At 42.1% G+C, this 13,638-nt stretch overlaps 2 protein-coding genes and 1 long non-coding RNA gene across 4 annotated transcripts in view; 1 reads left to right on the top strand and 2 right to left on the bottom strand.

Moving 5' to 3' along the window:
• The window catches only part of LOC143746919 (uncharacterized), a 118,728-nt gene that overhangs the window by 50,825 nt on the left and 54,265 nt on the right, over nucleotides 1-13,638 (bottom strand). Inside the window, exon 2 of one of the 2 annotated variants that reach the window (XM_077239178.1) lies at nucleotides 12,967-13,099. In XM_077239178.1, the coding sequence (XP_077095293.1) occupies nucleotides 12,967-13,051 (85 nt within the window). In that variant the 5' untranslated portion in view covers nucleotides 13,052-13,099. Of the gene's footprint in view, nucleotides 1-12,966; nucleotides 13,140-13,638 lie in introns of those variants that run through there. The other variant, XM_077239189.1, reaches the window with a different exon arrangement.
• Nucleotides 1-13,638, bottom strand: part of LOC143746774 (uncharacterized) — a 78,885-nt gene that overhangs the window by 10,997 nt on the left and 54,250 nt on the right. The gene's annotated exons all lie outside the window — the stretch shown is intronic.
• LOC143747131 (uncharacterized) lies at nucleotides 12,240-13,262 on the top strand. The gene is made up of 2 exons (XR_013206676.1): nucleotides 12,240-12,463; nucleotides 12,511-13,262. It is a non-coding gene; the product is annotated as an uncharacterized LOC143747131 (long non-coding RNA).

The following is a 13,638-nucleotide window of genomic DNA, read 5'->3' as shown; positions in this document are numbered from 1 at the left end:
AAAGCTCTTTCTGATTCTGATATATTTTTATAGTATTTTCATATTTTTTATAATTTTATTTGTAGAATTTGTATTACTATTTGTATTACTATTACTTGTTGTATCTGTATTTGTATATGTGCACTGGAAGCCTCAGTACCAAGGAAAATTCCTTGTGTGTGCAAGCACACTTGGCAATAAAGCTCTTTCTGATTCTTCTGATTCTGATTCTGATTTTCATTTGCCGAATGGAAAGAAAAGCACATGAGGACTTCCCTGGTGTCCTTCCATTACGTAAAGCAGCTCGTTGTCCCGGATCCAACGAATACTCCCACGAGGAGCATTTCCGGGCAGCTTGTTGGCAGCGGTTTTTGGGACACTCACATGGTTGCTCCGGACAGTCCCACAGGCCCAGATGCCCTTCTGGAGGAGGTCTTTGAACAGTGATGGGCTGGTGTAGAAATTGTCTACATACAGTATGTAGCCTGTTCCAAGGATTTTCTCATCCACCAGCGCCATCACCAATTCAAAGCTCAGCCCCTTGCTTTCTCGGCTTGGTGGTAAAGGAGATGTTCCTTCATAAATGATAAAGTCCCAACTATAAAAGTTGTCTGAGTCTGCTTAAACAAATAGCTTGTAGCCCCATTTGGTAGGTTTCTCTTTATGGTACTGCTTCAGGGAAATCCTGGCCTTGGATGCCACCATCCTCTTGTCTATGGCCATGTTTAGGTAGGGATGAAAATAAGTTTTGCATGCATCACGCAGCTCCTGATAGACTGGCTTCAGTTTCCCTAGCCGGTCATAAGCAGGTGTGCCTTTTTTTTCTTCATATTTTCAGTATCCTTCTTCGGATCACTCAGATGAAGTGTTGAGGATATGGCTTGAAACTTCCGGCACGGGATAACGGTGGCAGGAAAGCCAAGACTGTAAATTCTGGATCCATTCCAATAATCTGTCAGTACTGGTAACTTTACCAGACCCATGTAAACCAGAACTGACAGATAGGAGTACAGGTCCTTCATGGTCATGTCCTGCCATGGTTTACGTGTGGTGTCCTGATGCTCGGCTGCATAGGCATTTGAGTTCTGCATATGCATTTGAGTTCTGCATAATAGTCTGACAAACCGTGGATGAAAAAAAACAACTGAAACAGCTCCAGAGCACTGTAGGACTCTGTAGAGACAAGCTGAGGGCCAGGAGTCTGTGCTGGTCTGAATGTTGTCTGAGATGGTGGCATGTCTGATTCATCTGAGGTGTGCCATCTTGCCTCAGTGTTGCCAGGGGAAACAACAGGTTCTGTTGGCCTCCCTCTTCCTCTGGTTTGTCCTCTCTCCATCACTGTTCCTCTGGTCTGTCCTCTCTCTCTCTCTCTCTCTCTCTCTCTCTCTCTCTCTCTCTCTCTCTCTCTCTCTCTCTCTCTGGTTTGTCCTCTCTCCATCACTCTTCCTCTGCCCTGTCCTCTCTTTCTTCCTCTTCCTCTGGTTTGTCCTCTCTCCATCACTGTTCTTCTGCTCTGGCCTCTCTCTCTCTCTGGTTTGTCCTCTCTCCATCACTGTTCCTCTGCTCTGTCCTCTCTCCCTCTTCCTCTGGTTTGTCCTCTCTCCATCACTGTTCTTCTGCTCTGTCCTCTCTCTCTTCCTCTGGTTTGTCCTCTCTCCATCACTGTTCTTCTGCTCTGCCCTCTCTCTCTCTCTTCCTCTGGTTTGTCCTCTCTCCATCACTGTTCTTCTGCTCTGTCCTCTCCCTCTCTCGTTTGTGGTTTGTCCTCTCTCCATCACTGTTGCTCTGCTCTGTCCTCTCTCTCTCCCTCTTCCTCTGGTTTGTCCTCTCTCCATCACTGTTCCTCTGCTCTGTCCTCTTCCTCTGCTCTGTCCTCTTCCTGTCCTCTTCCTCTGCTCTGTCCTCTTCCTCTGCTCTGCCCTCTCTCTCTCCCTCTGGTTTGTCCTCTCTCCATCACTCTTCCTCTGCTCTGTCTTCTTCCTCTGCCCTCTCTCTCCCTCATCCTCTGGCTTGTCCTCTCTCCATTACTCTTCCTCTGCTCTGTCCTTTTCCTCTGCTCTGTCCTCTTCCTCTGCCCTCTCTCTCTCCCTCTGGTTTGTTCCTCTGCCCTCTCTCTCCCTCATCCTCTGGCTTGTCCTCTCTCCATTACTCTTCCTCTGCTCTGTCCTCTTCCTCTGCTCTGTCCTTTTCCTCTGCTCTGTCCTCTTCCTCTGCTCTGTCCTCTTCCTCTGCCCTCTCTCTCTCCCTCTGGTTTGTCCTCTCTCCATCACTCTTCCTCTGCTCTGTCCTCTTCCTCTGCTCTGTCCTCTGCTCTGTCCTCTTCCTCTGCTCTGTCCTCTTCCTCTGCTCTGTCCTCTTCCTCTGCTCTGTCCTCTTCCTCTGCTCTGTCCTCTTCCTCTGCTCTGTCCTCTGCTCTGTCCTCTTCCTCTGCTCTGTCCTCTTCCTCTGCCCTCTCTCTCTCCCTCTGGTTTGTCCTCTCTCCATCACTCTTCCTCTGCTCTGTCCTCTTCCTCTGCCCTCTCTCTCCCTCTTCCTCTGGCTTGTTCTCTCTCCATTACTCTTCCTCTGCTCTGTCCTCTTCCTGTCCTCTTCCTCTGTCCTCTTCCTCTGTCCTCTTCCTCTGTCCTCTTCCTCTGCTCTGTCCTCTCTCTCTCCCTCTGGTTTGTCCTCTCTCCATCACTCTTCCTCTGCTCTGTCCTCTTCCTCTGCCCTCTCTCTCTCCCTCTTCCTCTGGCTTGTCCTCTCTCCATCACTCTTCCTCTGCTCTGTCCTCTTCCTCTGCCTTCTCTCTCTCTCTCCCTCTTCCTCTGGCTTGTCCTCTCTCCATCACTCTTCCTCTGCTCTGTCCTCTTCCTCTGCCCTATCTCTCTCTCTCTCTCTCTCTCTCTCTCCCTCTTCCTCTGGCTTGTCCTCTCTCCATCACTCTTCCTCTGCTTTGTCCTCTTCCTCTGGCCTCTCTCTCTCTCTCTTCCTCTGGCTTGTCCTCTCTCCATCACTCTTCCTCTGCTCTATCCTCTTCCTCTGCCCTCTCTCTCTCTCTCTCTCTCTCCCTCTGGCTTGTCCTCTCTCCATTACTCTTCCTCTGCCCTCTCTCTCTCCCTCTGGCTTGTCCTCTCTCCATCACTCTTCCTCTGCTCGGTCCTCTTCCTCTGCGCTCTCTCTCTCTCCCTCTTCCTCTGGCTTGTCCTCTCTCCATCACTCTTCCTCTGCTCTGTCCTCTTCCTCTGCCCTCTCTCTCTCCCTCTGGCTTGTCCTCTCTCCATCACTCTTCCTCTGCTCGGTCCTCTTCCTCTGCGCTCTCTATCTCTCCCTCTTCCTCTGGCTTGTCCTCTCTCCATCACTCTTCCTCTGCTCTGTCCTCTTCCTCTGCCCCCTCTCTCTCTCTCCCCCCCTCTTCCTCTGGCTTGTCCTCTCTCCATCACTCTGTCCTCGTCCTCTTGCTCTGCCCTCTTGCTCTGCCCTCTTGCTCTGCCCTCTTGCTCTGCCCTCTTGCTCTGCCCTGCCCTCTTGCTCTGCCCTGCCCTCTTGCTCTGCCCTGCCCTCTTGCTCTGCCCTGCCCTCTTGTTCTGCCCTGCCCTCTTGCTCTGCCCTGCCCTCTTGCTCTGCTCTCTTGCTCTGCTCTGCCCTCTTCCTCTGCTCTGCCCTCTTCCTCTGCTCTGCCCTCTTCCTCTGCCCTGCCCTCTTCCTCTGCCCTGCCCTCTTCCTCTGCCCTGCCCTCTTCCTCTGCTCTGTCCTCTTCCTCTGCTCTGTCCTCTTCCTCTGCTCTGTCCTCTTCCTCTGCTCTGTCCTCTTCCTCTGCTCTGTCCTCTTCCTCTGCTCTGTCCTCTTCCTCTGCCTTCATTCCAAACCTTATGAAATTATCAGCTGATGTTGATGCAGCAGATGTAGAAGTTTCACATCTTTCAGCAGGGTAAGTCCACACTATCATCATCTGAATACCTATTGAAACAATATAAAACTGACTAGTAAAAAACAACTATATCAGATGTAATTAATTATTCATCTAGATACACATCTATATTGATAACTGTCACATAATTTTGTTAAATATTTAGTTGTATCCCACTACAAATAGTACAGATAATAAGCATACATAGTAAAGATAGTATATTAGTGTGAAAAAAGTTGTAAACTCACTGTTCTTGAGTTGAATCAGACATCTCTTCTGGTAAAAGCGGATCAGGCTCGTCATCGCTGGAGTTATGATCTTGCTCTTCATCGCTCGAATTACACAGTTCATCAATACATCAATTGAGCGTTAGTAACAACTCTGGCAGCTCTGTTTGGTTACTGAGACTGCCTTGCTGTTATTGGACATACTGTTGTGAGGGAGGACTCTACCAACACGGCAACATATATTTATAGTTGATGTATCATGTATTGAATGAATAATATAAAGGGCTTTTTTTATAAAATCTATTTGGTTTTGCAATAATGTATACAGCATAGGGGTAGGTAGATATTCTCTATGTATAATATTATTTTCTGAATATTTTTGGCTAAATACTAGAATCAATGTTTATGTTATGAACTTTTAGCATGAAAATCAAAGTTTGAATGATTAAAAGTGTGGTTGTTGACTTTTTTGTTACAAAGGTGTAAACTCCTGTAATGATACAGATTTTTGATGCACACTCTTGTCATATATTAATCCATTACTCTTCCAAAAAAAAAATTTTTCTGCAAAATCATCAACAAATATGTATTCTTGAGTCGTAGACCTTTCCAATGATATATAGTTTGTCATGACTAGATTAGGATTTAATAGTAATATTGTGAAGTAAATTTAGGTTGCCCGTATACAGGCAGGTGATAGTTAAGTTAATCGCGATAAACTTTGTTTTAATGATAATTCAATTTTAAACGATAATACTAACCGTCGGTACATTTTATCGTGGTTTATAGTGAAACCGGTAATCGTCCCATCCCTACATCCAACAACAGAACACCTCAATCGAAACAATGGTGGACTGTGTAAAGCTCACTCTGGGCGGGTCTATGCTAATACAGCAGTTTCAGCCAACAGTCGTGAGCGGGGTTTGTGCAAAAGTACGTCATATTGCCCAGAATCTGAGAACAGCTTGTTTTGAGACACTGCTTATAATTTTTGGGGATTAAAAAAAAGCACTGGGTGGATTTTTATCATTATAGGGTGGCTGTGTGTACACACACTGCCAGCACACATGTATGTTCAAACACTGTGTAAAAGTTAATTTTGCATAATAGGTGCCCTTTAAATGACCGCATGGGGGTATTTGTTTTTATAATTAACCTTTTATTATTTTTATTGCTTTAAATTTAATCCAGGGCTTGACATTAACTTTTTGAGGCACTTGTCCTTCGGACAAGTAAATTTATGTTTCACTTGTCCATGCACAAAAGTCACTTGTCCGGGTAAAGATTTATAATTTTATCTAGGGCTGCACGATTTGGGGAAAATTTTATATTCCTATTATTGAGATCAATATTGCGGTTGTGATATGCGATTGCGATATAATAAACAAATGGTTTCATGAGTCAACTTGTTTGGTTCTAAACCAAATGCACACACAGATTAGTGATAATTCTGAAATTAGCAATAACAACTAAATGATTGATAACACCTATAATGATCAATAAGCCATTGATGTTTGGATAAAAATGAACTGTCTAACAGGTAGGACATATACAGAAATTGAATAAAGTTATCAAACAGTCTGCGCAGCATAAATTATAAATTATATATAGACTACTCCTTATTAAAGCTACACAAGTTCTTTAGTCAAGAGCAGTGAGTAATTTTCTCTGTTCCCTTTGTTCTTTCATTAACTTTACTGACAGAACACTTTATTGGTAGCTGGCCCTTTAAGAGCAGCCGCTGTGGACAGAGACGCGGATCTCACACGCGCCTCATTCTCTCATGAGTCACAACTCTTTATGTCCATCATAAGACTGCTCTTGTGTTATGAAGATACTCAACAAATGACATTTTGGCTTAATTGTGTGTGTTGATGTTCGTTCAAGCGCGAAAGAGAACTGTATTCTGGCGCGCGGTCTGTGCATGCGCATCATACTGGTGCGCGTCTTTCTGCGAGTCACATTCAGGACATTCACAGGCCATTCACATTCAGGACATGTCTTCGTTTCAAATCTGTAAAATTAAATCTGTAAAATAGACGTAACGAGTGGCACATAACGTGAAGTAACATGGCATTTTATTTTGTTTGAAATTTAACTTGTCCGGTCGGACAACTAATTTTCTCTTCTACTTGTCCTACAAAAAATCCACTTGTCCCGGACAAGCGGACAAGCCTTAATGTCGAGCCCTGTAATCTATCACAGTCCATCAAAATATGCTTCAGTGATAATGGATTCTGGCACGAGGGGCATAAAGGAGGATCTTCACCCGTTTGGAGTCTGGAGTGCCCTATTTGACAGCATGTGTAGGTAATATGATCCAAACGATTTTCAAAATGGACCAATAGTTTTACACCGACCACTAGTGTTGTCACGGTACCAAAATTTCAGTATTCTGTACCAATACCAGTAAAAATCCACAGTTCTCGGTACCAAAGCTTAATTTAGATTAAATTTACATTAAATTCAGTCAGGTCCATTTAAGTCAAGAACACACAAGACAATAGAAATGATTAGGAAATTGTATTGAATAAATTGGAATTCAGTTGATAATTGAAATTTGGCGGTATGGCTCTGTTCAGGGAGTCCTCTGACCTTTCATGAGCACCATGAAATAGCAGAGAGTCAGAGTTTACGCTCACAGTTTAGCACTGGGAGAGCAGAACTATTGCCCCCAAACAAACCATACCTGGCAACCTCTTGTGGATAAGACAAGAGATGGAATTAGACAATTAAAACGCTTATAAAACTTTATGAATAAATACGATTAGTGGGCAATATGTTTCAGTTCAGATGAGTCTCCTGACCATTCATGAGCTCCATGAATTTAGCGGAGCCAGGGGCAATGTAACTAGCAGAAGACAGACAAGTAAGATTTAGCAGATGAGACTTATTTTAATTGACTCACTGAATAATGACTGTTACTTTACTTACTCCCAAGAATCGATTAGGCAATAGTCATAGTTGATGAATGGAACATTGTAGCGCGCATCCCATCAATAACGCAATAATCTTTGTGCTTTGTTACTATTGATATGAAACGGTTTCAGATGTCAAATTACGTCCGTTTCTTACGAAATTCAAAGACAAACACCGCTTGGCGTGAGATCGCTCTGGCGCAGCTCAAGTAAAGCAGCAGCGCGGGCGCGGGCACCAGGGGCGGAGCGGGGGGGTGGCTAATTGGACCGCCCCTAGGTTTGGGCTAAGCCCCGAATGTTTACATCGTCTGGCTCCGCCCCTGGCGGGCACATCTTATCTTCCGCCTTAATAATACGAACTCCAGCGCGAAATAAACATTCATGAGCATCTGAAAGTGTTTTAAAAGATAGAATACAACTTTTCGAATTCCGTATCATGTTAAAAGGAATCGCTCGATCGCAGTGTTCCAACCGTGGAAAGACGCAAGTGAAATTAATAAAACGTCATAACATCACATTTACCTCAGATAAATGTCCATATCTATGATAGCCAGTCACCATACACTCGTTAGTCAGCTAGAAAAATAACTCTGGAGAGGAGCAAATCGAATTGTGAAATTTGTGTCAATACCCAGCCCTACTATCTATCACTGCAAACTGCTTAATCTGTTCTGCAAAAGGAACTTAGCTTAGCTTCGTGAAGACTTTCAGAGATGAATGGAGAGTGAATACATCGAGTCCTGTTTCAATATTGCAGAGAGCGAGCAGCAAAGCAGTTAGGAGCAAACTGAATCAGTTTAAATAGGGCGCCCTGGTTTGAGCGTAGTCATTAGCAGCGAGGCGAGATGAACAGCTGATGCGCTGATGCAGCTCAGCTGAGCAGATCGCTGATGAGACCGTGTTGGCCAATAGCGTTAGCAGCATCTTGACTACTTGGCCTGCCAGAACTGACGCTGACGCTCAATTTGTATATCACAGTTACAAAGATGGAAACTGTAGCCTACATCTGTATTAAACACTTTACAATAAGATTAATAAAATGATCTAACAATAAACAATAGTTATATAGTGTAGCAATTATTCTCCTTGGGGTTCATTTAAAAATATATTAATACATGTTTAAAATCAAAAGTTTTATCCTGTTAACATTATTTAATGCACAATCAATGAAGTGAGCAAACATAAACAATCAAGTGTTTGTATTAAATAACATTCACAAACATTAATTAATGTTGTAAAAATATATTGTTCACTCAATGTGTTGATGTTAGATAACACATTAAGTAATGCTAATGAATGGTATCTTATTGCAGTCTTACCAAACTATACAGGAGATAAAACGTGTTTTATTTGACTTGACTGTACTTTTATTTAATCCCAAACTGCATTCATATTTAATTTTAAAAGAGCTTTTTAAACCTGCTAAGAGTTAACCAGGCAAGAATAAGCCTAGAACTGCTTTTCTGACGGACTGATATTAATGACATAAATAGGGATACACCGATACTGACACCAGTACTCTGGTGTCGGTCCGATACTGTGCTCATGTACTCGTAAAACTAGCCCGATACACCCGCACCTGATACCGCTTTAGAGGCCATTCACATAACGCGTTTTTTGCGCATGCAAATTCTTTCTACAAGCGATTGAACGGCCCCTTACGGCAACGTGACATTAGCCTAATCTACAATATTTCCATATGCAGTGTTGGGAGTAACGCGTTACAAAAGTAATGCATTACAGTAACATATTACTTTTTGCTGTAACGCAGTAGTGTAAGGCATTACTAATCAATTTTCAGTAATATTTTACTATATTACATGTTCAGTTACGCTTGCGTTACAACACACTTTTAGTTTTAATTGTAAAAAAACAACGACAAAAAAACACCAAGACCGCGAGACATTAAGGAATGAAAAAGGTCTCTGTGAAAGTTTCAAAACAGCCTTTTAGTGCCGCTTCAGAGCGGTCGGGTGCGTAACGCAGAACTGTCACGTACATTGTTTTTTCCTCATAAATGCGAACACGAAAAATAAAATAAAATGAATATTTTATGTTCTGTGGAGAGCCAACCCTTCTTCATCCGGTGGGTATTATTACTTTTAAATTTGCACAGTGTAATTCACAGAATTACAAAAAAATATTTTGCCTCCTAAAAGTTAAATATTTTTTTTGTCAGGCATGAATGAGTGTATTTCCCTCATATTAAATATAAAACGCATGTGTAGACTGATATTTTTCTAATGTCTGGACTCTTTTAAGGGGGTATCCTATGGATAAACAGACGTTTCAATATATTGGTATTAAATGCATTTTCTGAGAATTTATATTTCAAGTTTTGACTGCAAATGTCACGTCCAAAACGCTGGAATTCCCCAATTTTTAATAATTTATCCTCAACTAGTTTTGTGGTGTAGGTCTACATATTTTATAATGTTAACTTCAAAATTCAAATAATACTAATAGTAATTTATAGATGTGGTAGCGTTGGATCTGGACGGGGAGGATAACTCTTGGAGTTGGAAGGGGTGTGTCGTGATTCTGCAGGTTCGTGGATCTGAGTGTTGCGATTTCAGTTTCATATCGCATATCGTTACAGCCTTAGAATGTTAAGTTCTACTACTGTAGGCCTATAGTTATTTTGGTGAAAGTAACTCAAAAGTAATATAGGAGTAATGTAACACATTACAATTCTGAGACATTAATTTTGTAAGGTAATGAATTACTTTTAAATTACAGTAACAAGTAATGTATAATGTATTACAGTTTGGAAGTAACTTGCACAACACTGTCCCATATGTGGCTCTTTCCTCCTTTCGTGTCAACAAGGAGATTCAGAGACACCGCATTAGCAGTGCCACCGGTCGCCATGTCTCAGAGTGTTTTTATGAAGAGGACGCAACTGTGCACCTTTCGGACAGCGCATCAAGAACCGGATTAACCCGGTACTTCGGTACCACCGGTACTTAAGAAAGGCTGGTACCGTAACAGTTAAATTGTTTTAGTACCGACTTGGTACCGAAGTACCGAGTTTTCTGACAACACTACCGACCACAGGATTAATTTTGTAAAGTTTTTGTCGTACTCTGATCCCATTCAGATTTCCATTTCTTGTGGATTTGTGGAAGTGCTTATAATAGGTTTGAGGTCAGGTGGAATTGGGCATTGTCTGAGCTCTGAAGATTAAACGTCCTTAGCCACAGCATCAGCTTGTTCATTCAATGCCCTGGTACCAAACAAAAAATAACTTTAAAATTATGTGCCTCCAAGGACCGCAAACTATTTAAAATTTCCACAAATGCTGGGTGTTCATATTTGGAAGATACCAGATTTTGAGTCTGTCATTAATAAGATATCTCGTTGCTGAGTAGTTTTAATATGCTGCAATGCCAAAGTTATAGCATTGACTTCTCCAGTGAAAACTGAACTATTATGAGGAATCTGTACTTTTCTGATGGATAACCACAAAGCCAGCTGAAACCTGATCTCCAGACTTTGACCCATCTGTATATATATTCAGATGTATGATAGAAAACTTTCTCGGATAGTTAAAAGTGGTAATCATTTGGATTAACTTAAGATTTTTTGTTTCTTGTTAGATCCATGATTATGATTGTGTTTTTTATATATTGGGGGGTTGTGTGAATTTGAATTTCATTCATTTTCAAAAATAAAATAGCATAAACCAACATAAATTAAGAACATGCGTTTTCCTTTGCCTCTCTCTCGCGCTGGATCTCGTTTTAGCACGTTTCTTTTGTCTCCCTCACTGCGCGCGCCGGGTCTCTCTCGAAATTAAACATTTCAGGGTAGACAAACATGATAGTAATGCATGTCGCTCTGATTCATCCACACCAATTACAAAAAACAAAAACAAAAAATTATCCAGTCTTTGTTGCTTAACAACAAAACAAAATCCCTTGTTGAATTCACCTTACAATAAAACGAGTTTGTTCGCGAATAAAAGCGCTCTGTATCTGCTGATCACTCGTGTTCGTTTCTAGTTGGCATGAACGTGTTCGTCAACAGTTCATGTTTAGATATCCCAGATAATATATAATGCTAGATTGTTGACAATCATACACACTGTTCAAACATTACAAAACTCTACAAAACCAGTTAAAACAATTGGATTGAACACTTGTGTGGCGAGGGGGGAGTGGTTCAGCGAGGTCTGCACTGAGGCTATGTTTACACGGAAACTTTCTGAACAGAAAACGCAAAAGTGGCGTTGCTTTATCACTTTTTATTCTGCATTTAGACGAGCGTTATGGGGGGGAAATCTCCGTGCATATGGTGACGCAAAAGTCTGTGAAATTCGATGTAGTATGTAGCAATGTGAAGCACTGCCACCAGTGGCGTAACTTTGTTTTAAAAAGTGGGTGGGACAGGTGTGTGTACATAGTATACAATAGTACATTGTGTTTAATTTGTCGTTTAATGAGATCTAATACAAGTGGTTATGCATCCTACATATGTACTTTCATGGTCCAGTGGCAGAACTTTTGCCAGGCGTGTCAGAGGTTCTGGGTTCTAATCCGCACTAAGTAGTATAGTTTTTTTTTCCTAATCAAAACCGATTGTTTATTAGTGGTTGTTTATCAAGCAGGGACACGCTTTTTGTGCATTATGTTTTGTGATTTCACCGTAACGAATAGAGAGTCTCTCCGCAACGGATTGAAGTGCGCGTCCGTGTGAAGACTGTGCGCGAGTCACAACAGAACACTGTATCCGCGCCACTGATAGCAGCGGCAACGAGCACTTTTGTTACTTGATTTCAAAAACAACACATTTTAGATCGCCTCTTATTTAACAAACGAACTAAATTATTGCTCTACTAGAGTTCACTGGAGATGTTTTATTTATTTGTATTCGTACATCCGAGCCGCGAGATGTTTCAAAAGTGGTGGGGACACAATCGACCCTGGCAAAAAGTGGTGGGGACACAATCGACCCTGGCAAAAAGTGGTGGGGACATGTCCCACCCGTCCCACCCGCAAATTACGCCTATGACTGCCACACAACAACACCAAGTCTGCGCACAATCTTCCTTCTACTTCTCTCCCTAGTAGCGCGAAATCAAACATGGTGAAGCGAACAGCAAAAAGACTCTTGTACGTTTATCAGAGCTGCTAGGGCAACTTGAAGGTCCGACGTATGGAAATAATCCGACATGTTGGTTGTTATTTTCCTGTAGCCTACTGGCGCATGCCTGTGACATAAACGCGTACGCGACGAGAGCCACCGTGAGCAGATTTGCATTTTTTCCCTTTAGACGGGAACGCGACGGTGGAGTGTTTTTAAAATTTCCACTCTGGAGGGTGGTTTCACTTTTTTGTGTTTTTAAGCCCCAAAAACGCCGTCGTCGTGTAAACGAAAGGCACATCTGATCAAATATTTTTACGTTTTTACCCGCGAGCGTTCTCGTGTAAACAGGGCATGAGAGGCGAGTAAGTAGGTCAAGTGCATAATGACAAACACCTGTGTCTCGTTGCAGTAAATGGCGCAGAGAGGAACGGTGGCTGGGAGAGAGGAGACAGACTGAAGATTTGTGGGTGCAGTGAATGCTCTGGAGAGCTCAGAAAGAAAATTGGAAAGAAAAAATTCTTGATGGGGCTGTGGTGATAGTTAAAGGAAATTTCATCCAAAATTAATTTTCTCTCATCATTTACTCACTCATACATCCCAGATGTATATGATTTCCTTTCTTTGGATCAACAGAGATTTATAATCCATAATCGCTCTAGTCCACATTGTACAGGTCCTCTAAAGTTCATGTGGAAACACTTTATTTCCATTTGTCTGGTCATGTGATCTCAACAAAAATGTCTGTCCACATTAGAAGACCCGCCGCTCCATGTCAAATGAATCCGCCTTAATTAGGAGTCTCATATGACATTCTTCAGAAATATCATTCTGTAGATCATTTTAATAAAGATCAAATGAAGCTAACCTGTTTGCTCCCCAGTATCTTCATGTTTCACGCTGAACACTTCTTCAATCTTAATGTCTTCACTCTCCTCTTTAATAAACGCCATCTTTATAATAGTGTGACGTGGATCTCAGATGTTTCTCCAGGAGTTTTCCTGTGTGTTTGGACAAATGTGTCATGCTTAAGATGAGAATAATTAACAGAAAGAAAAATAAATCCACAGTAAATCTCTGAGTGCGTCTCAATCAGCTCTAGTTCAGTAGTTCAGCGCACTGGTGAGGGAGTCAGTCAGAGTGAGAGTTAATGGACTTAAATCAACTGATTAAACAAAAATCACTCAAAACAGGCCCATACTGGTAATTTACCAAGAGGCAAGCAACTAATAACAGCTGGTCAATAGACCCAGACACGGACAGACGTATGATCTTTTCAAACATTTTGTTCTCTTTGACCCTCCTGATGCACCTCTCAACGTGGAATCTGAGGCGGGCAATGGATTGAGAGCGCTGGACATCCTCTTTGGCCATCTGCGTGTTCTTTACCTGGTAGGCAGGTCGGTAAACTATTCCAGCGACAAGGTTGTCCATTAGAAAGCCTTTTGGTTGAGGTGATTCCCCTTACAATGTAAAGCACTTTGAGTACCTGGAAAAGCGGTATTTAAATGTAACAAATTATTATAATAAAATTATTCGA

The sequence above is a fragment of the Siphateles boraxobius genome, unplaced genomic scaffold (genome assembly GCF_051911475.1).
Source record: "Siphateles boraxobius isolate OS27281-9 unplaced genomic scaffold, OSU_SipBor_1 100, whole genome shotgun sequence".
Classification (NCBI taxonomy): Eukaryota; Metazoa; Chordata; class Actinopteri; order Cypriniformes; family Leuciscidae; genus Siphateles; species Siphateles boraxobius.
Note: the sequence above shows the minus strand (reverse complement) of the source record. Positions and strands in the feature narration are given on the sequence as shown.